The sequence below is a fragment of the Myotis daubentonii genome, chromosome 11 (genome assembly GCF_963259705.1).
Source record: "Myotis daubentonii chromosome 11, mMyoDau2.1, whole genome shotgun sequence".
Lineage (NCBI taxonomy): Eukaryota > Metazoa > Chordata > Mammalia > Chiroptera > Vespertilionidae > Myotis > Myotis daubentonii.
The window spans coordinates 79,654,087-79,678,053 of NC_081850.1; the positions used below are offsets into that span (position 1 = coordinate 79,654,087).

At 62.9% G+C, this 23,967-nt stretch overlaps 1 protein-coding gene across 1 annotated transcript in view; it reads right to left on the minus strand.

Annotated features, from left to right (window-relative positions):
• Positions 1-3,850: 3,850 nt before the first annotated feature.
• The window catches only part of AK8 (adenylate kinase 8), a 60,187-nt gene continuing 40,070 nt past the window's right edge, over positions 3,851-23,967 (minus strand). The window contains exons 12-13 of the mRNA XM_059658819.1: positions 5,748-5,828; positions 3,851-4,180 (exon numbers count right to left, since the gene is read on the minus strand). Coding sequence (XP_059514802.1) covers positions 3,943-4,180; positions 5,748-5,828 — 319 coding nt within the window. The 3' untranslated portion in view covers positions 3,851-3,942. The remainder of the gene's footprint in view (positions 4,181-5,747; positions 5,829-23,967) is intronic.

The following is a 23,967-nucleotide window of genomic DNA, read 5'->3' on the forward strand; positions in this document are numbered from 1 at the left end:
CTCTTTCCAAATTCCTGTGCCGGAGAAGCTGATGGGGCAGCTGGGCGCCACCAGCAGGTGCAGCGCGGGTCTCATCCACTGCAGGCAGGTCCCACAGAGAGACACCTGTGGAGGCTGCGGGTGGGGTGGGGAACCCCACAGGGGCCCCTGCACCGCCCGGATTTCCCACTGTGGGGGAGCAGGGGGGAGGGGACTTCACCCAGACAGGAGCCAGGGTGTCCCGCTGGGCGCTGAGCGAGGTGAGAGTTTGTGGTGACCATTTATGATAAAAGAGGTTGAAAATGAACCAAGGACTTACATTCACGGCAACATCGGACTGATCTGTTCGCTTGCAAGTGACTCGGACCTCAGTGACCTTCAAGCACAGCCCCCATCTGGACGTTAACAAGACATTGCCCCTCGGGCGGCAGGACGGAGCCTCCTGGGGCCAGGAAGCTCCCAGACCACCCAGCGGGAACAAGATGCTAATGACGCCGCCCTCGCCCAGCTAGGCGCCAATTAGAGCCCGCAGCCCACGGCCCGGCTGGCAGGAGCGCGGCCTGCAGAGCAGGGAGGGAGGAGTCTTCTGTCCCCGCCTGTCCTAGGCGTGTCCTGGGCAGCGACCTACAGGAGCGGGAGCTTGGGCCCACCCAGTGGGCGCCCAGTGCATCTCAATGAGACCGGAGCTGAGCCCATGTCCAGTCAACACCAGCGGAGGGGCCAGGATGCGGGGCCTGGGGAAGCGGGAGACGAGCTCGTGGGTGCCGTCCCACAGCTCGCCCACACCTCCTGGGGGTGCCACGCCGCCCTCACGGGTGGCCCTAGTCCAGGCACTTGGGTCCTGGCCCTTCTGCTGATGGACAGGGCAGTTCTAGACACGCGCAGCTGCTCCCCAAGACTCGCTAGGACCCCGTACAGGCCAGACTTCAGGTCCCACTGGAGCGGCTCCGCCGGGGCCTGCAGAGCCCACAGCGCCCAGGCGTGGCCACGGAGGACAGACAGCCACACCTTAGGCTGAGCTCCTCGTCCTGTTCATGGCCCCGCCCACTCACCACTGGCCGCCTCCGGCAGGTGGTTTAACTCCCCATCCCCACTTCCTCGTTTAAGGATAAAACCAGCGGCTGGGGTCGTGGTGAGAATGAGGCAGGGCCTGTGGGCGGCCCCATCCTCAGCCTCTCGCTCATTTCACCCCACAGGCCTGCTCGGTGCTGCCAGGAGGCAAGGACTTTGTCTCCTTTTACAAGGCCTGAGAGGTTGACTTGCCCAAGGTCACACAGCCTCACGGGACCCAGGCTGCTTCTTCCACAGCCCCGCTCTTGGCCGGCCTCACTGCCTCAGAGTGCTGCCCCGGGGGTGCAGGGGTGGGACTGCTCTGGGGGGGAGCCAACGGTGTGGGCCACCCGAGAGCAGGTGGTAAAGTAAGCATCAACGTGTAACTGGAGAAATGACTGCTTGCCCTGGGGGGGATGGCTCAATGGCTAGAGCACCGGTCTGTGGACTGAAGGGTCCTGGGTTTGATTCCCAGTCAAGGGCACATACCTCAGTTGCAGGTTTGATCCCCAGCTCTGGTCTGGGCATGTGCAGGAGGCAACCAATGGATGTGTCTCTCACATCAATGTTTCTCTCCCTCTGTCTCCCTCCCTCCCACTCTCTAAAAAATCAATGTAAAAAAACCATATATCCTATCTAATAAAAGAGAAACATGGTAATTAGTGTATGGCCGCTACCCTTCCCATTGGCTAATCAGGGCAATATGCAAATTAACTGCCAGCCAAGATGGCGGCCGGCAGCCAGGCAGCTTGAAACAGGCTTGCTTGCTTCAGTGACCGAGGAAACCAACGTTCCCCGCCTGCCTTGCTGGCCTATGAGCTGCAACTCTAAGCAGCTATGTTACAAATATAGAAGCTAAACAAAACCCCAAAAACCTGCTTTAGTCGCCGGGCTTCAGCCAGCAGGATCGCAACATTGTTTCAAATACAGAAGGTAAACAAAGGCCAGAAACCTGCTTTCAGCAGCCGAGGCCTAAGAGCTGGAGCCTCAGAGCTAAAGCTGGCCCAGAATAAAAAAAAAGAAAAAAAGGAGCAGTTGGGAGCTTCCATCACCCGCCAGCCTGAAAACAGCCCTCAGCCTCTCACCCAGACTGGCCAGGCACCCCAGTGGGGACCCCCACCCTGAAGGGTGTGTGACCAGCTGCAAACAGCCATCATCCCCTCATCCAGGCTGGCCAGGCATCCCAGTGGGGACCCCCACCCTGATCCAGGACACCCTTCAGGGCAAACCAGCCAGCCCCCACACGTGCACCAGGCCTCTATCCTATATAGTAAAAGGGTAATATGCCTTCCAGCACCGGGATCAGCATGACAGGGTGCAGCGCCCAAACCCCCTGATCACCCTGTGGCTCTGTGTGTGACAGGGGGCAGGGCCACAACCTCCCTATCTGCCCTGCTATGTTCATGACAGGGGAAGGTGCCCCAACCCCCTGATTGGCCCTGCTCTGTGCCTGATAGGGGGGAGCTCCCCAGCCCCCTGATCGCCCTGCGGCTCTGTGTGTGACAGGCTGCGGTGCCCCAACCCCCTGATCGGCCCTGCTCTGTGTGTGACGGGGTAGAGCCATAACCTCCCCATCGGCCCTGCCCTGAGTGTGACAGTGGCTGTGCCCCAACCCCCTGATCGGCCCTGCTCTGTGTGTGACAGGGTGCAGAGCCCCAACCCCCCTCCCCCCCCACGGGCCCTGCTCTGTGTGTGACGGGGTAGAGCCATAACCTCCCCATCGGCTCTGCCCTGAGTGTGACAGTGGCAGTGCCCCAACCCCCTGATCCGCCCTGTTCTGTGTGTGACAGGGGGCGGTGCCCCAACTCCCCTATGGGCCCTACTCTGTGAGTGACAGGGGGGAGCTCCCCAACCCCCTGATGGGCCCTGCTCTGTGAGTGACAGGGGGCAGTGCCCCAACCCCCTGATTGGCCCTGCTCTGTGCGTGACAGGGGGTGGCACCGCAACCTGCCCATTGACCCTGCCTTGAGTGTGACAGGGGGCGGTGCCCGAACCCCCCAATCAGTCCTACCCTGAGTGTGACTGAGGGTGGCATCGCAACCTCCCAATCCGCCCTGCTCTGTGCATGACAGGGGGCGGCCCCCCAACTCCCCAATCGGCCCTGCTCTGAGCCCGACCAGGGGCTGCACCTAGGGATTGGGCCTGCCCTCTGCCACCCAGGAGCAGGCCTAAGCCAGCAGGGTGTTATCTCCTGAGGGGTCCCAGACTGTGTGAGGGCACAGGCTGGGCTGAGGGACCCCCCCCTGCCCCCCGAGTGCACAAATTTTTGTGCACCGGGCCTCTAGTATATATATAATCTCTTCAGGTGAGGATTAACAAAACAGAACAAAAAATGTCTGCTTTCTGACAACTGCTCTTTGGCTGAGTGTTTACATCCAAATGGTGTTTCCTGACAGTTCCAGTACAGTGAGAGCTCCTCTGGTGTCCGAAATGGCAAGCGAGGGGGAGGGGGGGAGGGAGGTGACCCCAGAGGGGGAGGGGAGGGGGAGGGAGAGGGGCAGCGCAGAGAGAGTGAGCCCTCATTCCGGAGCCCTGCCCACAGCACTGCCCTGAGAGGGCGGTTTTGTGTCTGCATTATTGAGAGCTCCTTGTGAGCCAGGCCCAGGGCCCACTCACTGACCCACAGCATGAGGGGCAGGCTCCTTAGCACCCCATCTGGTTCAGAGAGAGGCTGGGGTCAGTGACGCCCCTCCCCGTGCACGGGCATTGGGGCTGAGCCACAGCACACCGGGCCCTGACCCTCCACGCTGCCTCATGCCTCCCTGAGCCCGCCACCCTGTGCTCCCTGACCCGAAGCACGGCCACCTCAGGACACCGAGGCGAGGTGGCACCGGCACTGGCACCGGCGCCCTTTATTGCCTGGTGGGGGGGGGCGGGGGGGCGGAGGGCAGGGCGCTCCCAGCTCTGCTGGCCTCAGGGGACTCTCTGGGGCAGGGGGTGGGTGATCCCGCTCTCGATGTACTCAAAGACGGTGTAGGGGTCCTGGTCCCCGTTGAGGGTGATGGCCTGCTTGTAGAACTCCTCCAGCTCGGCCGAGTTCCTGTAGAACAGGTCCATCTTGAACTTGACTTGCTCTTCGGTATCCTTGGGGTTCTGCCGGAGACGGGCCTGGACCTCCATGGTCGGAGGCGGCTTGTATATGAGGTGGTACCTGCGAGAGCAGGGGAGCAGTGACCACGGTCCGCCCGGGCATCAGGGGAGGAGGGGCCTCTGTCCGACTGGGGCCGAGCTGGCCGCCGCCACCGCCGCCGCCGCCCGGCATTTACTGCCACCGGCTTTGTGCGCAGCCTCGGCTGGCACGGGAGCCACAGACCCGAAACCTGGCCCCGGCCCAGGGCAGAGGGAGGCCAACACCGGGACGGAATGGAACAGATGAGGTCCAAACCCGTCTTCCTTTCACTGCCTCCCTTCTCTCTCCCAAACACTGTTTATCCAGCATCTGCCCTGGCCTGTCACTGCTACTGACGACAGACTGACGCTACGCTGACGGAGCGCACAGTGAGAAGGGGGAGGGACATTGTGACCGCAGATGGGAGCGGAGATGGGGGAGACCCCCACTGCTGGGGGAGACCCCAGGCCACATGAAGGCCGTCGCACATGACATGGGTCACCAAAGGACTGTCCCCCCGCTGCCAGGAGGGGCGCACAGATCAGACCTGTAGTTTAGGAAAATCCTGGTATTTCTTTCCTGCCCCTCCTCACGCCACTCCTGGAGGGGTCCCGCGCCCGCCGGGCTGCGCACAAAGCCGGGCAGTAAATGTCTGGGGGTGGTGGGGGGGGTGGTGACCAGCTTGGCCCACAGTCGGACAGAGGCCCCTTCTCCCCTGCCACGTTGCCAAGAAACATGCTCCTAGTTACCGAGAAACATGCTCCTGGTTACCAAGAAACATGGTCTTGGTTACCAAGAAACGTGGTCCTGGTTGCCAAGAAACGTGGCCCTGGTTGCCAAGAAACGTGGGCCCTGGTTGCCAAGAAACGTGGCCCTGGTTGCCAAGAAACGTGGGCCCTGGTTGCCAAGAAACGTGGCCCTGGTTGCCAAGAAACGTGGGCCCTGGTTGCCAAGAAACGTGGCCCTGGTTGCCAAGAAACGTGGCCCTGGTTGCCAAGAAACGTGGGCCCTGGTTGCCAAGAAACGTGGCCCTGGTTGCCAAGAAACGTGGCCCTGGTTGCCAAGAAACGTGGCTTATCCCGGAGGATGGAGGCTTTACCCCTGTGTGGCTGCAGGGCCTTGACATTGCATTCAACATGAACACAGGGACCGGACTGGGTCAGACTGCAGAGTAAAACTCAGAATCAGCCCGTAACCACGGGAAGGCTCAGAGGCGAACCGGTTCCCACGGGGGGTGAGGGGGTGAGGGGGGTGAGGGGGGTGAGGGGGGGTGAGGGGGTGAGGGGGGTGAGGGGGTGAGGGGGGTGCAGTGTCGCTGTGAGAGCAAAGGCCAGTGACAGGCACAGGGGAGACCTGCCCGGGGCCACGGGGCCCACGCTGCGCCCGGGACAGCCAGGCGTACATCGCCAGGACTGCCGAGCGCCTCGGACATTCGTTTCCTGGGTTCTCTTCCAGGAGAAGAGGGTGACCAGAGGCTGCCCCGAGGAGCTGGTGGGAAGAACCCCTTTCTAGAGGCTTCTGTCGGCAGTCACCGTGCCGCCCCGGATTTCCCGCCGGGCATCGGTCAGCCAGGCGGAGAGAGGAGGTCCCTGGGGGGCCTGGCACCAACCTTTCTCCGGTGACGGGATCGGTTCTCCTCAGGGTCAGCCGCTCGATGACCGAGTCCAGTGGCACGTTCAGGAAGAAGACCCTGCAGGACAGCCCGGCCCTGTCACAGCCCCACCCAGCCACGCCCCGGCCCCACCCAGCCACGCCCGGCCCCTGTCACAGCCCGACCCAGCCACGCCCAGGCCCTCCCTGCGGCGTCCAAACGCCGTGGCGTGCTCTTCTTCTTGTTAAATATGTTCTTATTGGTTTCAGAGAGGAAGGGGGAGAGAGAGAGAAGCATCAGTGATGAGAGAGAATCATGGATCAGCTGCCCCCTGCACGCCCCCCACTGGGGATCGAGCCGCCACCCGGGCAAGTGCCCTTGACCGGGAATCGAACCGTGACCACCTGGTTCACGGGCTGACGCTCAACCCCTGAGCCACACTGCCCGGGCCAACATCTTGGTGTGCTCTTAAAACATCTTGCCATGTGGACTATTCCCTGGCTCACCGGCTATGTCTCTCATGCACACATACATTTAGTGAGTGCCTGCTGTGTGCCAGGCACTGCAGTGAGCCCCTCGCATGGAGCCGAGACCAGCCATGTGGTCGTCAGCATTGCCATCCAGGCTGGAGCACTGGTTTGAGCAGCTTCCATGGGGGACCACATCGGGGACAAGGAACACTCCCCGGGCACCCGGAGCCCGTTCGTTTCATTTCAGGGGGACTCGGGGAGGAGCGCCCTGAGTGCGAGAACAACGCACACAAACGAGGCCCCGCCCGCGCTCAGCGGGAGCCTCCTCCAGCTCCCGTCGCCCCAGAAGCGTCAAACGGGCTGCTGGCTGCCGAGAGGCCACGTGTCGCTGGGTCCAATTGGACGCTGGTCCCCACGGGCCGTGGCCCAGCCTCCCGGGCCCAGGTGCCACCTGCTGGGCCCAGAGAACGGCTGGCCGCAGTGTCCGGCCGCCAGCAAGCGCGCGGGACGCACTGGGAAGAATGGGCGAGTGGCGTGGCGTGCAGTTCGGGCCCCTCCGAACTCCACCTGCTGCCCGCTCTGTCTCAGCCCAAACCCAGCCGCTGGCAGCGGGAGAACTCTGCTGACAGGCCGGGCCGGGCCGGCGGGCACCGAGCTGCCTCTCTCTCTCCCTCCCTCCCTCCCTCCCAGGAACCTCCGGCAGCAGAAGCCCTGGGGCCCGCACCCAGCCGGCTGTGCTGGTTCGGCAGGTGTTGGGGGGCCTAGTTCTCCCTCAGCGACTGGCACCAGGCACCCCTACAGGTCCCCTGGCCCCGGGAAGTTAGACACAGACGGTTGCCTGAATGTGTTTTCGGGGGGGAATGGGCTCATGCCTCTCATCGGATTCTCGAAGGCGCCAGCTCTCAGGAGTGGTTCTGAGTCACGTCCGTGAGGAGGCGCAGGTGGGGCTGCCGCTGTCCCAGCTCACAAGTGCCACCCTGATGCTCACTCGTCCCCGCGACTTATCGGAGTTAACTCGCCCCAGATGCGGCCCATGAGTGCTGGCTCCTCCTGGCTGAGGTGCAGGCTGAGCCAAGCTGGGTCTGTAGGAGGCTGCCCCCTGTCCCCACCGGGACCCTCCCCCTGCACCCCCACAAGCCAGGAAGAACGGAGCCTCATTCTTGCTGGGGCTGCTAGGCCGATGCGTGGGAGCCGGGGTTGCCTGCACCCAAAGCGCCTACCTGAGGATGAAGCCCACCCGAGAGAGCAGACAGCTGCCGAGAAAGCAGAGCGAGGCTGAGAGACACTGTGTGGGGCCTGGATCAAGCGGTGCCTGAAGCCAACACACCCCTCAGTGTTCCCCCGACATGAACACACAAATCTCCTCTTTCGCTTACACTGACGGGAGCTGGGTTTCTGCGTCGTTAGACGGACACTAGTCTGTCCGGTGCCAGTCACTCGGGGAAACGCGGCAGCTTTCGAAGAACCCAAGTCCCGGGCCCGGCTCTCTTCCAGGCCAGCGGCTCCCCCGCCTCTCTGCTCCCTCTCGCTGCGCCAGGCTGTTTGCTGAGGTTTGCTCTGCCCAGTGGCCGGGAAGGCCCTCACGGGGACCCTGTGGAAGCTGCAGCCGCGGCCAGGCCATCCACAGAGAACAGAGCGGGTGCCATGGGGGCGGGCGGGCGCCCCGGAAACCCACTCCTTCCCAGCACGGCCTCGATGATGTCGCTCACAACGCGCTGAAAAATAACAGCCACCAAATCAGACCAGCGAGACGGGGGCACGTCTGAATGCGGGAGCAGAGGCGTTCCCACGCTTTCACCCCTTACCCTGCGAACGTGGCCCGCATCGCACCCCTGGAACACGCAAGGCCGAGCAGCAGCACCCCGCGGCCGGCGCCCCAGCCCAGCAGGGAGGAAGCCAGTTTCCAACCCGGTAATGGATGCTGCTCCATGAACATGCCTGTGGGAAGGATTCCTAACTCAGCGCATCAAGCCCCCTCCCCCCCAACCCCCGTGAGTCAGGGAAAGGCTGGGGACAGGGTGGATCAGAAGGCGGAGGACACCAACTTGGTTCTGGAGACGCTGGGACGGCCTCGCTGGGGAGGAGCTGAGGAGCTGGGCCCCACGCAGGGACCTCTGATTAGGCAGGCGCGGTGCACGGTGCACAGCGAGTTGGGCCCGGGGCGGTGCGGAGCCCCTGCAGCTCCACGCAGACACCCTGCCCCGCCGGCCCCACCCGCCCCAACAAAGGTGGCAGCACAATGCAATGGAGGAAACGTGCGGGGGTTTTCACCCAGAAGTGTAATAATGCAAATAATGAGGATGATAACCTTGACCCATACCTCACACCGTATACAAGTTTACATCAAAGTGAATCGCTGCGCTAAACATCACACTAATAAACTTCTATTAGAAAACCTTTGTGGCCTTGGGTTAAAGGCTTCGTAGATATGAAGCCAAAATCGTGACCCATAAAAACTTTTGACAAAATTCCATTTCATTAAAAGTCCATTAAAAGCTTCTGCTCTTCACAAGACATTGAGACATGAAAGCCAGGCCACAGGCCGGGAGGGAACAGTTACAAAACACATCCCTGAAAAGGGAGTTGTCTCCAGTTTGAAAACGGAAGGGCAGCCATTCGCCCTCATTTTACACCTGAGACCGTGCCTCCGCCCTCACGGGGCAGCAGCTGTGTCCTGTCCTCCCCTACCCCCGCTTTTTAAAAGGCCCCCCCAAAAGGGACCCCCCCCCGGCCAGTTTGTCTAAAACTGTGAGTAGCTGATAGCGGCAAGTCTCCGCTGGCTGTGTGCAGCCTCCGGGGCAGGCAGACACCCGTGACTGTGCTCCCTGCACATTAGCGAGCCCGCCTGGCCACTCGCCACGCACCCAACAAACGCAGCCGCCTGGTCCACGGGGGTGACCGGGGGCTCAGACTCCTGCGCAAGCCGTCTCCGTTGAAAGTCGTCTTAAAGTTGCTGCCTCCTTCCCCCTAGGAAGACAGAGAGCCCTGCCTGCCACTCAGACACTCGCAGGCACCCGGACCCGCGTGAGAGGGTGACCCGCCTCCCAGCCTCGCCAGGGACTCTGTTAGCTCTGTGACAACTGCAGGAGTTCGGCAACCAGCCGTCATCCGCCAGCTAGAAGCAGCTGTGATGGTGCATGTGATGTGCACCCTTGACTGGGCCACAGGCGTCCCAGATCTGTGGTCAAACATGATCTGGGCGTGTCTGTGTTTCGGGATGAGGTTAACATGTAAACCAGGAGCCGGAACGAAGCAGATTGCCCTCCCCAGCGTGGGTGGGCCTCGCCCAATCAGTCGGAGGCCTGAGTGCGAGAGCTTTTCCTCCTGGTTGCCTTCGAGCTGGGACATTGGTTTTGTCCTGCCTTAGACTCACAGGCCTCGGGCTCTCCCTGGGGGTCAGCCTGCCAGCCCCGGACACAACCACACCGGCACGGACGCATGCCATCCTGCTTAACCCTTGTGAGACGCACGTGGCCCGGGCCCTGGGGTCACGCCACTTCAAGGATGGGACTCTGAGCCCCGGAGGTGACGGTGCCTCGGGCTGGGCGCCAGGCCTTCTTGTGGGGAAACGGCTCCGCTTGGCTCCCTGCAGTGGTCCCAGCAGCTCCGGAGAGCGAGTGGGGCGGGGTGGGAGGGCTGGCACCCCGCATGCACCCCCATCCTCGAGGCTCGCTGGACCCACTCAGACCAGGAGCCGCCACCCCACCCTGACCTCCATCACCTCAGACGCACCCGGCGCCCGGGCTGGGGCCCCTCCCTGTTCACGTCTCTGGGGACACCGCGCAGCTGCCTCTCCGGGTTCAAGGTAAATGACACGGATTCCAAAAGACCCTTCATCCCCACGGCCGGCCGCTGCCCTGCGAGGGAGCCGCCACGAGCTGGCCAAAGCCGCGCGGTAATCCCGCCAGCACTGTGTTCAGTCCTCGTGCAAATACCGCAGCGGCACCGGCGAAGGGTTTCGTTGTGATTTCGTGCCGCCAAGCGGGTGCCGCCAGAGCTCCGGGTTAAGGAGAGAACAGACGCAGGCGAGGGGCAGTGCTGCTCCCCGACGAAGCGCCCGCCGAGCCTGTCGCTGCCCAGGCGTCGGGGAGCGGTCACTCCCCTTCCACAGACGGGAGGGCGAAGGCCCGTCCGCCTCCAACCTCAGGTTCCGCTCCCCCTCGGAAAACCGAGTCTGATTCAATATGGATGACCGGCGGCGGCATTCGTTAAGGGGGCAAAGTCCGTTAAGAGAACCCCCGATATGCTGACCGTGTCTCCGGGAATCTGGGGAAGTTCACCATCAAGTGTGTAAATATTCTAAAAAAGGGTCCTGAATATTTTATGAATATTTGTCATAAAACAGAAATAATAACCACTGTGCAGAGCTATTAGAATTAATATTTATGCTGCCCGCCATGAAATATTCATGGGGACGGAGAGAGGGGGGCCGTAAGACAGGAATTAATTTACACCGGGCTCGGTTTACCCGCTGGCTTGATGTTTAAAGACGGTTGACAAGCCTCCGCATGAATCCGCCAGTCACTTCCCGCCACGGGTGGGGCGGAGCGGGGACGGGTCCGGGCTGCTGACAGCTCGCAGATTGAGTTTCTGACAGCCCTTAAAACCCTAAACGGCCCCCACCTTTCTTCCCTTCTTCCATGGCCCCGGGCGCTCTGTTCTGCCACCGTTCAGCCGGCTCCCCCTCCGTCTGCAGAAATTAAGGAATTAATGAGCGCGGGCGCCTTACGCCGGGGCCCTGTGAATGTTTACAGGCGATTAAATTATAATGCGGGCGGCTGTATAATTCATGAACCAATTAAAGGAAGTGTTCGTTGATTTGATGGGATGAGGACGAACAAAATGCATTTAACTAATGGGAGCCGCGGGCGGCGGCCGGCCTCGCTCTCGGATGACGGGCTAATTGCGCCCTTTACGGGGCTGTCACCGATAGCCATGCATATTTCATTGTCCTCAAAGACCTCGGCCGCGCGCCCGTGAAAGGCTGTAATACGGAGAGGCCGGGCCAAACGTGGCTGTAGTTACAGTGGCCGCTGTGGCCGCGTGGCTGGGAGGCTGAGCGGCGTCGGGTGTCCGGGCCATTAGGTGATTAAACCGGCTCCGTGTCCACAGGCGTTTGTTTTACCAACGATCCCGGGTGGTGAAACAATCCCGCTTTTTCCAGCTCCTCCCAGACGGGCAGAGCCCGGCGTCTGACCTCACGGGCCCGCAGACCAGCCAGGGCTCTGAAACGCTTCCTCTCCCCGCTCTGGCTTCTCACACGAACTAAACACACGCGCACACACGCCGCAAACCACAAACCCCGCGGTGACCCTCTCCGACCCCCGGGGGCGCCTGAGCCAGGACTTCCTCGGAACCCACTCTCGCACACAGAGCTGTGCGGAGGGCCTGGCCCATCTCTGAGGTGGGGTGGGCGGGTGGCTGTAGGTGGTGGAGATTAAAAGAACAAACCACGTGCCTAGTATCTGCTCTTTAGTGATCGCCTGAGTCCGGCCAAGGTCATCATCATGTGACATTCGAGACGTCAGCGTGCACCGTTAGGAGGCTTTTCTCCTCACGAATGCGCGAGCGGCTCCACCCCAACTGCATGCTGGGCGCTGGCGGCCGGTGGCATCTCCGAGCGGGTCCTCCTGTGCCAGGCACAGGCCTCTGACCAGACCCAGGAGGGAGAGGGCCAGGAGCTCAGGAACCTCGGTGAGAGGAGTGTCCATGTCGGGGTGGAGAAGGCCGAGCAGATGAGCAGAAGGAAGTAGCTGGACCTGAAATCGCTCCCCGGGCCCACGACCAGCACCGGGACGCCTGGCAGCACTCGGTGCACCCGGTGCACTCGGGCTCAAGGTAGAAGCACCCTTTCCCAGGCCCTCACGGCATGGTGCGTGGTCAACACCGGTATTCTCAGCGCAAAGATGGGGAAACTGAGGCTGGGCACAGCTTGAATGAAGGCTGGCGTCACGGCAAACCCATGTCTGCGGCTCCCAGGGAGGGAGGGAGGAAGGGAGGTGCAGGTGCCAGCAGGAAGGGGCACACGGCCTCACAGTCCCGCTGGAGGGAGGAAGCCAGGCTGGGGGAGGGCCAGGGAGGTGAAGCAGCCCTAACCCTAACCCTAACCCTAACCCTAACCCTAACCCTCTCGATTCCTGTCGGGGTTTTCCAGTGAGAATGTTATTTCTACGATGAAGAAAAACACTAATGGTGGAGCCACAAGAAAAGGGGTTACTTTGGAAAAGGAAGGCTGGGCCACCGGGGAGGACCGAGGGCAAGACCACCTGCGTGTGGACCGGCCCTCTCGCCCAGGCCGCAGCCACCTGGGTGCCCAGGTGCACGAGGGGCCCGGTGAGCAGTGAGTAGCTCAGTGCAAACCAATGCCTCTGGTTTTCATTCGTTCGTCCAGCAAATATTTACCCAGCAGCCCTCAGTCCGAGCCCCCAGCTGTCCAGGCCTGGCCTGGCACGGACTGAGCCAGACACGCCCCTCACATGTGCACACGCTGGGACACACGTGGATAAGGACGACCTGTCCTGGGTGCTGGGATGATCCCGCCGGCGAAGGACTGAATGAAGTCAGGGAAGACCCGCTCGCAGCCCGCACAGGGAGGAGACGCCCAGGCCGTGTGGTAAACGTGACGTGGCCCAGGCAGGCGAGGAGCGGCCTGCTGTCTCGGGCGGGTAATGTTCTGATGAAACGGCTGTCGTTGGCCAGCCCGTGAACCGCAGTGTTTGCTGTGGGCGCGTGCACTCGCCATCTTTCCATTTCCTCTGTGACCACGTCCTCCGCCCCCCTTGGCTTGCAGTGTTGACAAGCCGCACGTTTTTACTGTGTCTGCCGGGTGCAAGCTTCTGGGGGGGCCGGGCTCCTGGGCCCCACGTGTGCCCCCCAGACCTGGCCTCTCCCCGACCTACCCCCACGGCCTATCGGCCTCCACCAGCTTCATTTCCTCCACGCTTCGTTCTCTCCGGCGTGGAGGCCCCGGAGGCCACCGCAGACACCTTGGCGGCCTCCCAGTGCCCCCCGGCGCGGGCCGTCCCCTCTGAGCTCTGGCCCAGCAAGGCCACGCTCTGGTCCTCCCCGAATATCCGCCGGCAGCCCCTGCTGGCGGGCGCGCACACACACAGGTGCAGGTTCTGCCGTGTAACATCGTCTGCACCTGGTCATGCACAGCCCTACCCACGCGAGTCCTGCCCACAGTCCTGCTCCCTCAGCCCCCCGCCCCCCGCGTCCTGCACCTAAGGTGCGGCTGCAGCCAGACGCGCTGCTCGTGGAAGTCGGGCACGAACTGCACCTGGACTTGAACGATGGCCGTCGGAGGACACGGGGTGGGGGGATGGGGGACGCCGGCCCCGGGAGGCCTCTCGGGGCAGCGCGGGGCGTGCCGGTGCCAGAAGCGCACTCCCCTGATCGGCCCTGCAGAGGCGCCGGCTAAACTGTTTATCTGCTTGTGCTCCGGGTTAAACTTCTGAGGGGAACCGGCCTCGGAGGTGACACCAGAGCTTCCAGATAAGGCCTTCCCGCACCCTCGCCTGGGACGCGGCTGCAATTTAAGACCCGGGTTCGATAGTTGTCTGTGGATTAAGCCTATCATTCGTGCAGAAGCCCAGCAGCCCGGTGGGAGCGACCAAGCCTCTCCCCGCGGTAACCCGGAGCCCGGGGGAGGGAAAGAGGCTGCGAGCCGCCCCCTGGGTACAACGGAGGGGCCAGGGATGTGACACGATGTCTGCGGTTAAGGTTCCTTTTTAGAGTCTCTCTGACGATGTCAGCCTGCCCACACCACAGTGTTACCCGGATGGTCTCTGATATCAACAGTGTCTAACGGCCCACACGCTCTAACCTTTCCACAGTAAGTGGATTCCCCTGGAGTGAAATGTTGGAAATATGCAGGACAACAATCCCACCCTGTCCCGGGCTCTCTGACCAGCTCCAGGGGCTCCGGGGGCTCCGGGGGCTCCGGGGCCTGGCCGTGCACGTGACGGGCGGCGCTGGGTGTCAGGGTCATCCTGAGCCTTCCCCGGCCCCCGATTACCACCACCCTGTGCTGCGGACCCGCTGCCCGGAGACGCCTGGCGTCCTGCTGCCCGGCCGATGGCTCTTCCTCCCACCGAGCCAGGCTGGCTCCTCCCGTCCTCCGAGCCCCAGCTTCCTCAGAGGCGCCCTCCCTGCCACCGGGCCTGCGCTCGGCCGTCTCCGCCAGCCCGGGAACTCGGGCCTCCCCACGGAGCACCCTGGCCTCCTCCCCTGGGAACCTTCTGTTCAGGGCTGGACCCGGGTCTGGGCCAGTGCCTGGCAAGGAGCAGCCGGCCACAAACACGGGTGGGAGGGCCCATCCACGTGGGAGGCCTCCCCCCACTGCCAGGAGCAGCAGCTGCCGCCCGGGCTCCGGCAGAGCACCCTGCACGGGAGCCGCTCGGCATTCCCACGAGGAAGGAGGGGCTCATTCTTCGCCTGTTAGTGATGAGGAGGCCGACGTCCATGGAGGCACGTATCCCCCCTAGGTTGCCCCCCAGTGAGCGCTCACCCCGCCGGTCCTGGGCCTTCGTCGTGCCCCGCATTGCCAGCACGCCCACCGGTGCCCTGCAGGACCAGGGCATGTGGGCAGCAGGCACAGCCCCTCCACCTGGCCCCATGGCCTGGCCCCATAGTTCCTGTCTGGAAGGGCCTGGGCAGTGCCCACTTAGCCACGCTCACGGGACGTGTCTGCAGCCGCGCAGTCAGCTTAGCGGGTGGAGCGGAGTCCACGGAGGGGCTGAGGCCTCCTCGAACCCGCCCCCCTCCCCCGCCCTGCACACCCTTGGTAGGGAGGAGCCCTCGGGCGTGGGCCCGGCAGGCGGCTCCGGGCCATGCTCGTGTGCTGGGGGCTGGCCGTCACCAGGCAGCCTGAATGGCACGTCCTCCTGCGCTGCTGGGTGCAGAGGGCACCGTCGCTGTGGAGGGACCCCCCCCCCCCGGCCCTCCATGGCCCTCTCTGCTCTCAGTGCTCATCCCTGCGCCCCCGGAGTGGCCCGAGGAGATGAGGGGCCCACAGGCAGCACGCGGAAAGGCCTCAGCTCAGGCAGCTCAGACGGGGCAGGTGAGGTCGAGTCTCAGACCCGGGGTTCACGGCTCCCCGATAATCACTCAGCTGAGCACCAGCTCCTGAGAGGGAAGAGCAGGCTACGGCCGTGCGAGCCCTGTGGCAAATGGCACAAAAGGGGCAGCGATGGTGGAGGCGGGACGTGGGCGGCGCCGGGCAGGCTACCGTCTTTGGATTCTGCAGCGCCGGGGCCCACACAGGCGCGAAGGCACACCCAGTCCAGGCGGAAACGGCTATTTGCATCTCATTCCCTCTGAGGGCGACCGGGGACCCAGTCGGTGACTCCGAGGGGAGACACGCATGCCATTCGGGCCGCCTGGTGGCCCCGGCCCTCTGGCAGGCACACGGGTACGTCCCAGAGCCACCAGCTCCCCCACTTCCTGACCCACCATTGATTCCAACCACGAGGTTTCCTAGGAGACCAGGAAGCAAGCAAACCCGGGAGCCGTCTCGAGCCCCACGCCCGCGCCTCCCACGGGCGGGTCCCTCCCTTGGCCAGGGCTGGCCACTCCTGCGGGGTCACAGAGGGACAGAGCAAAGCCTCCCAGCCCCGCCCGCCAACCCCATTCTTCTCCGAGCCTCGAGGAGAAAGGCCCTCCGGCCAAACCGCTGCCCCGGGAGCCAGGCCGAGCGGACTGGTCTCAGCACCTCCTTCGCGGCGGCAGGAGCTTGCATTGCAACTCGGCGTCTGAACTGTTCCACAGGTTTTCGTCTTTCCCACGTGCCAGGGACCTGGAGCGCCATCAGGGCATCTTCCCGGCGCAGGTGCCCCGTCCTGCACCCCAGAACCTCCCGGGAGAGGCTGCGGGGCCCCGCACCCTCCACCCCGTCCTGAAGGCAGGCTCCGGAGGGGACCTGGAGGCAGGGCCACGCGCTCCCAGCTCTGCCCCTGCGCCTGCCCTGTCCGCACAGGCGCTCACCTGGGGCTCAACCAGGGTCTGTGGGACGGACGGCGAGTGACCCTCCTATTCGCTGAGGTCCGCCCGCCAGCAGCCGGGCAGCAGCAGCCACGGCAGCACCCCAGGGGCCAAGGGGCCCCCAGAGCTGCCGTTCCGCAGGCGGTGGCCTGGACCCACGGTCGGCTCCGATTCTCAGAGTTCCGAGGGGGGTTCTCGTCCGGCTGCTGTCTCTCCATGTCCACCTTCAGGACACCTCGCGGCTCTCTGTCCAACTCAGAGGAAACGCGTCGGAAACAGCAAAACCGCAGCTCGCGCTGTGCAGAGGGGAGATGTCCTCCCGGAGCGGCCCGGGCTCTACCGCTGCGAGGCCGCCTTCCCCACGCCCACAGGACGGTCCCCACGCCTCCCCGGAGGCCCTCGGGGAAGCAGGGCGGGCAGGGGGGCAGGAGAGGCCACCTCTCCAGCCCCAAACCCTTGTCCTGCCACCCGGGGGGCGGGGGGCTCACGGCCCAGCACACCCCAAATGCAAACTGAACTGAACCAACTCCTGCCAGAGCTCACGGGACCCCGAAGCTCAAACTGTGCTGGGCAGGCGCAGGACACCCCCCTGCACCCCCAGGCTCTCACCCACCCTGGCAGGCCCGCATCGGGCCACCTGGTCGAGTAGGTCAGCGCCTGCTCTCGGCCACGCGGCCAGACAGTACAGGGCAGGGCGTGAGCATGGACTCCGGGGCCCTGAGCTGCCACACCCAGCGTGTGTGTGTGTGGGGGGGCTCTCTCCTTCCGCCCAGGTGAGGGCCACCCGCTGGCTTCCCTGTGCACCCCCTGCTCGCCTGGTTGGCGTCCAGTGGCGCCCCGCAAGCCAGATGGGTCCCATCACAGCACTGCCCCTCGGCTCCTCAGACCCCGTCCCTGAAGGGCAGAGAGCTCGAGGCCGGGAGGGACGCAGCCACGGGGCAGGCAGCCCTCCACGCGTGTGCTCATCACGGTAACGGCCGCGCCCATAAAACTCTCCCTCATTACCGACCCCACAACCAGGGTGGGTGAAGGTAGCTTAGCCGTGAGTCCGAGAAACACCGAGTTTATTTCTGTATACAGTGGGGCCTCGACTTACGAGTGTCCCGACTAACGAGCTTTTCGAGATACGAGCCGTATCTTAGCCCATTTTTTGCTCACATGTTTGACACTGAGCCTGCGGCTCCTAGAAGACGCGGCGGCCACACCAGCCAGCGGGCGGTGCCCAGGGAGGCGGCTCCCACTCCCGGCTCTCCCGCCGCCCATCCGCCCGCATGCAGGACCGCAGAGCCTGGCGCGTTTCCACCACCAGGCGCCGGGCAAGCGGTCGAACTCAGCCTGAGCCCAGAGCTCCCCGGGGCCGCTCTCCCCGAGACCCCGCGGGGACCATGGCGACCGCGGGCCGCCCCTCGTTCCGCTGGGGGGGCCGCTGGCGCCAGCCTCTCGGGAGGCAGCGCGGCCTCAGAAGGACTTCCTTTCGCGATGGGCCTCCGTGTTCCTAAGCCGCCACGCGTGAGGCTCGGAGCAGGGAACACGGAAATGCTGTCATTACCTAAATGCACAACATGAAAACCCGAAAGTACCTGCCGGGGCAGCACAACCCTTCTCGAAAGAAAACACATTTTATTTTATTTTATTTTTTGTTGTTAATCCTCCCCTGAGGGTATATTTTTCCATTGATCTTTACAGAGAGTGGAAGAAAGAGGGAGAGACAGAGAGAGAGAAACATCGATGTGAGGGAGACACACGGACTGGTTGCCTCCTGCACACGCCCCGACCAGGGCCGGGCATCAAGCCTGCAACCCAGGTCCGTGCCCTTGACTGAAACCAAACCGGGACCTTCAGTCTGAGGCCAACGTTCTATCCACTGAGCCACGCCAGCCCAGCTTTCGGGGCATCTTTTAAATCCACCCTTGATCCCAAGAGAAAATATGCTCTGAAACTCGAGTTTCTCCATGCCAAACATTTCCACAGCGTGAGTGTGAGCGTGAGCATGAGCATGTGCGTGTGAACGTGAACATGTGCGTATGCGTGTGAGCGTGTGTGTGTGAATGCGAGCATGTGCCTGTGAATGTGAACGTGTGAGTGTGAGCGTGAGCATGAGCGTGAGCATGAGCGTGAGCGTGTGAACGTGAACATGTGCGTGTGAGTGTGAGCGTGTGTGTGTGAATGTGAGCATGTGCGTGTGAACGTGAGCATGAGCATGTGCGTGTGAACGTGAACATGTGCGTGTGAGTGTGAGCGTGTGTGTGTGAATGTGAGCATGTGCGTGTGAATGTGCACGTGTGCGTGTGAGCATGAGCATGTGCGTGTGAACGTGAACATGTGCGTGTGTGAGCGCGTGTGTGTGAATGTGAGCATGTGCCTGTGAATGTGAACGTGTGCGTGTGAGCGTGAGCATGTATATATGTGTGAGTAGCTGAACCTGCCACCAGCCCGGCAGGCACAGGGCCATCATTCTCAGCGCAGCCCTGGGCCCAGGCCCTCTGCGTCCTGCAGCCTGGCGTCCCCAACTTCAACCAAGCCTTTGCTCCGTGGATGTTCCAGCTGCTTCCAGAGGAGACCCGCCTTCGGCCTGCAATGCCAGCCCCACTAAGAATAAAACGCCCCCAGCCCAGCGCCCACTAAGAATTAAACGCCTCCAGCCCAGCGCGCCACACCCATTTCAGCCTGGAGAGACCGTCAGTGCGGGAGCTGGGCCCCCAGACGCCCACGACGTGCTGTCTACGAAAGGAAAGGAAGAAAACGGTCCCAATGCCCGTCGGCAGGGGCCTGGCTGGATGAATGACTGCTCGGCCACAGGCTGCAGTACGAGGAGCCGTGAAAAGGGTGGAGCAGCCCGGCCGGCGTGGCTCAGGGGTTGAGCATTGACCTATGAACCAGGAGGTCACGGTTCGATTCCTGGTCGGGGCACAGGCCCAGGTTGTGGGCTCGATCCCCAGTGTGGGACGTGCAGGAGGCAGCCGATCAGTGATTCTCTCTCATCATTGATGTTTCTCTCTCTCTCTCTCTCTTCCTCTCTCCCTTCCTCTCTGAAATCAATAAAAACTATATTTAAAAATAAATAAATACATAAAATGGCCCTTCAAGGTGACCACAGGCTCACCTCCACCACAGCCAGTGCCGGACAGAAAACTCGGGGAGCAGCCGTCTCGCATTTCTCACGAAGCCCAGCCTTCCGGCCACGGCCCCTCGCCAGTCCGCCCGGTAATCGGATCGCCGTTAATTAATGAAGCTGTCAGGTGAACTGTCCTCCCCGGCCATTAGGATCCGCTCAGAAAGAGAATCCTGCCGTCGCCACCCCATCCGCCCTGGCCTGCGGCTCAATTAACTTAATGCTATGCAAATGAGGGCTCTTCTGTCATTAGCTCCTGGTCCACACACGTTAATCGCATAATCGGGCCTTCAGCAGGGTAATTAGACACGATTGCGCCCATTAGTCTTACAAGGCTAATGATTGCCGGAGGAGACTGGACGCTCCCCGGAGGAGGGCCACCTGGTTAATGCAAAGGGGACAGAGCAGGGGCAGGTACCAGGGCGGTCACAGCCCAGTGTCCCCGTCCACCCGGGCCCGCCGGGGAAGGAAAGGGGACCCAGGAAGGCCTCAGGGTGCCAGGAGGGAGAAGAGCGAACCAACAGGACAAGGCCAGCCTGGGGCCAGGAGGCCCGGCTCTGCCCCGCCACTCGCCACTCGCAGGGCGACGCAGGTGGCCTGGTCCCCTAGGGCCTCGGGCTCTCCCTGTGCGAACTGCACGGGAAGGCCTCCAGGTCTCCTGGGTGTGACGCCCATGGATTTGAATCTCGGAATGAAGCAAGGAAGGCCTGGCCGGGGCCAGGGCGGGAGGGGTGCTGGAGAGGCCGGGCCCCTGGGCACCCTCCCTGGCAGGCTCGTGGGCAGGCACGAGGGGCGGCTGAGACGCCCATGAGGACGCTGCTTTGGTTGCTCAGCTGCCACAGCAGGTGCCACGCACCGTTATGAGCTGAATACCCTCCAAGGCCCCCGTGAAGGCTGAGCCAGCTCCCGCACACACAGGGCGCAGGGCCTGGGCACGGGGCCTTGGACGGCGCGGCAGTTAAAACAAAGGCCCTCGGGTGAGCCCTGGCCAGTCTGACTGGGGTGTTACAGCAGGAGGAAATGGGGTGCTCAGGGGCACACGGGGCGTGTGCACGGAGGAAAGTCCTGAGAGGCGCCAGGGCGGTGTCCACGAGCCACACAGAGCGGCTCAGCCCTGCCCACGGCACGTGGATCCAGCCTGCAGAGCTGCGCGAGATGCGTATGGCCGTTCCGGCCGCCAGCCGGTGACACTTTGCTGTGTCCGCTGAGCTGACTAAGCCATTGCTCAGAGGCCTCTCAATCTCTGCCCAATGGGGCGCTGGCGCCCCCCCGGGCCCCTCACCTCACCTCCTCCCGGGTGCGGCATAAACAGGAGTCCTCCCCAGGCCGCCTTCCTCACCGCCTGTCTGTCCTCAGACATACAGACCCTCAGCCCTGCAGGCTGTTCGAGGCCAGGGCACCCGTCCTCGCCTGGATGCTTGCCCACAGCCTCCCTGCGTCCCCCTGTCTCCCTGCCTACAGTCCACCCTCCACCCAGAGCCTGAGCAGGCCCTGTTTATGTTTAGAGAGAGAGGAAAGAGAGGGAGGAAAGGGGAGAGACAGAGAGAGAGAGAGAGAGACAGAGACAGAGACAGAGACAGAGAGAGAGGGAGGGAGGGGCCACGCCAGCAGAGTGTGAGCCACGCGACAGCAAGTATCACGGCTTCTGTTTCCTTTTGTGCCCCCAGAACGCACGCAGTACTCTCCCCGGAAGATCCCGGGTGCAGAGAAGGTAGCCCATGCCCCACCCGCACAGCCTGCGGGCGGCACAGGCAGATTCCACAGCCTCGCTGCTCACCGCTGTCCACTCACCCGCTTCCCACCACAAGGACCTTGTGTAAGGCCCGTGAGCGAGCTCCCTGGAGGAGGTGGTGCACCAGACCCACGCTCCACGAGGCCCAGGCCCGGGAGAGAAGGAGAGGCGGTGCTGGAGCCCCCGACAGAGGGTCTGCCCTGCAGCCACGGAGGGGCAGCACCCACCTCGGGGTGGGGGGTCTGGCATCTGCAGAAACCTCAACGCCAGCGAGGAGACCCTGCCCAGGGGGTGGCAGCCTCAGAACAGGCAGAGTGGGCCTTCCCCCGGCGGCTGACTTTTTAGGAAAGCTGTTCTCCTTACAACTTCCCCTGGCGCTAGGAGGGGCGCTCCCTGTGTGCAGCCGCCCGCCCGCCCGCCCGCCCGCTGGGGCCCGAGGATGGAGGGCGCGGTGCAGGGCCGCGTTCAGCGCCTGACTCATGCCCCCGAGGACGATGGGAAATTGAAGGGCGCCGGTGTGTCCAGCGTCGCTTGTGGGTAAAGAAAAACAAATAGGGATTCTCCAAGTCATCTCGCATCTCCGCCCTCCTGCCTTTCTCGGGGAAATGAGTTTGCGTTACTGCCGAGCCTCGCACCTGCCAAAGGCAGGGACTCAAATGCCAGCTCCCGGGGCTGCGGGCTGGGAAAGGCCACCTGTCAGTCTGCAGCGCGGCTGGGGATTGCGGCGTCTGATCGCCGTGGGGGAGGGGCGTGACCCTCGCGTGTCTCACTCCCCGTGGGCTCAGGCCCACCTGGTGCGGGCCGGGTAGACCCACTGGGCCCGATGGGAGCTTAAGAGTCTGTGGGGAGAAGGGAGTTGAGACCAGAGAGCCTTGAAGGGCGAGAGGGAGGCGGCAGGAGGGGGACTGCTGGCTGCGGGTTATCAGACCTGGAACAGGAGGTCGCTTTCTCCCCCAGCACACGTGGCCCGAGTGTGCCAAGAGCGGGGGTGAGCGAGGCCGGGGTCTGCCTAGATGGTTAGAGACGGCAGGAAAGTCGGACCCACACGGCAGGCGGGACAGGTGCTCTCGGAAAACTGAGGAAAAATGTAAAATGGCTAATAAGTAAACTGAGGTCCAGTGTGCGCCAGTGAGGCTGATCGTGTCGGCCCTTAACTAACCAGACGGCACCAGGAAGACACCATGCGAGCCCCTTGTTGGATGTGGGCCGGTGTCTTCCTAAGGACGAGACTCGCAGACCCACACAGACCCCACACCGAGCGGCCCCCCAGTCCCCGCGCCGGCTGGGCCAGCGGGCGAAGCCTGGGGGCGGCTCGCTCCCGCAGTTCACGGCCCTTCCTGCCGAGTGCCGCGCACACTTCTGGCCGCGGCTGCAGGAGGGGCTCTCCAGCTCTCACAGGCGGGCGGCCCACCCATCACCCCGCCGCCCGCAGTGCTCCCCCCGGAAGAGCAGCGCCCACCACCCCGTCCGCACACATCAGCCTCGCCAGCTCCTCTTGTGCAAACATTGGTAAAATGTCACCAGTCCCCAGGCCGGAGAAAGGGGGGACCCGTCCCTTTCCTACCTCAGCACTTATTTACAGAAAGATTAAAACGCCACAGCTCCACCGCGCCCCCAGGCTGTGACCCCGCCATCCGACCCACCCACTGCCCAGGGGGCGGCCAGTCCCCATCCCCAGCTCCATCAGAGCACAGCCCAGGCTCTCAGAGGGGGAGCCGGCCAGCAGGGGGTGCTGTCACCAGCAGGCAGCGTGCTGGAGACCAGCCAGTCTGAGCTCAGGGCTCATCACTCCACCCTCCTCGGGCACTTGGCTCAGCCCCCACTCCAACCACTTCCGTCATGGGCTCCCGTGCTCTGTGGGGTCAGCCCCTCTGCCCTGGGACCCCTGAAATTATTTAAATTGGCCGATCCACAGGAGCCCGCAGAGCCCAGGCTGCCCCACCCTTGCCTTGCACATCGCACTATGACCCGCCCAAGGGTGCAGCTCCTACCTGGCCCCGCCTGCCAGCCGCCTCGTCCCAGACTGTGAGTGACTCCTCTGCCATCTCTCCCAGGGTCTCTGTGACGCCTCCCCCATCACCACAACCTTGAACTCATAAAATAGCACGGGTGCCCTGCCGGTGTGGTTCAGTGGACAGAGCATCGGCCTGCAGACCAAAGCATCCTGGGTTCGATTCCAATCAAGGCCACGTACCTCGGCTGCAGGCTCCTGGCCCTGGCACATGCAGGAGGCAAACAATCGATGTGTTTCTCTCACATCAATATTTCTGTCTTTCCCTCTCTCACTTGCTCTAAAAATCAATGGAAAAATTGGGTGAGGATTAAAAATAATAAATAAATAGAGACAACTGTCCCTTTAAAAATAATAATAATCTACACTAATAAAATAGAAAGATGCAAATTTACCATACCTTTGCGATGCCCACCAGCCAATCAGGAGTGAGTATGCAAATTAACCTCATCGCCTCCGTGGAGACTGACAGCAGGTGGGAGGCAGCTTCCAGCACAGCCTGCTTGGCAGTCGCTGCAGCGTGGAGCAGACAGGCCCCGCAGAGAGCAGAGAACCCTGGGGAGTGGGCCTAAGCCGTCAGTAGGACATCCCCTGAGGGCTCCCACATTGGAGAGGGTGCAGTTCAGGCTGAGGGACACACACACATACCCATGCATGAATTTCGTGCACCGGGCCTCTAGTAAATAAAACAGCAGGGACAGGTGATGGAGGTTTCTCATCTTTCCAGGACTGGGTTCCACTCCAGCCCCAAGATTTCCCTGTTTGCCTGGCTCTGTGGCATCCTGACAACAGTGCAACTTTCTTCGTCTGTTTGCAGAATCTTTCTTCTGCCCATATGTCACCAGGTGAACGGAACCGCCTTTCTGCGACCAGAGGGCAGCCACCTGTTCAGAGCAGCCGAGGACCAGCCTGGCCATAGAGCCGGGCGGCTG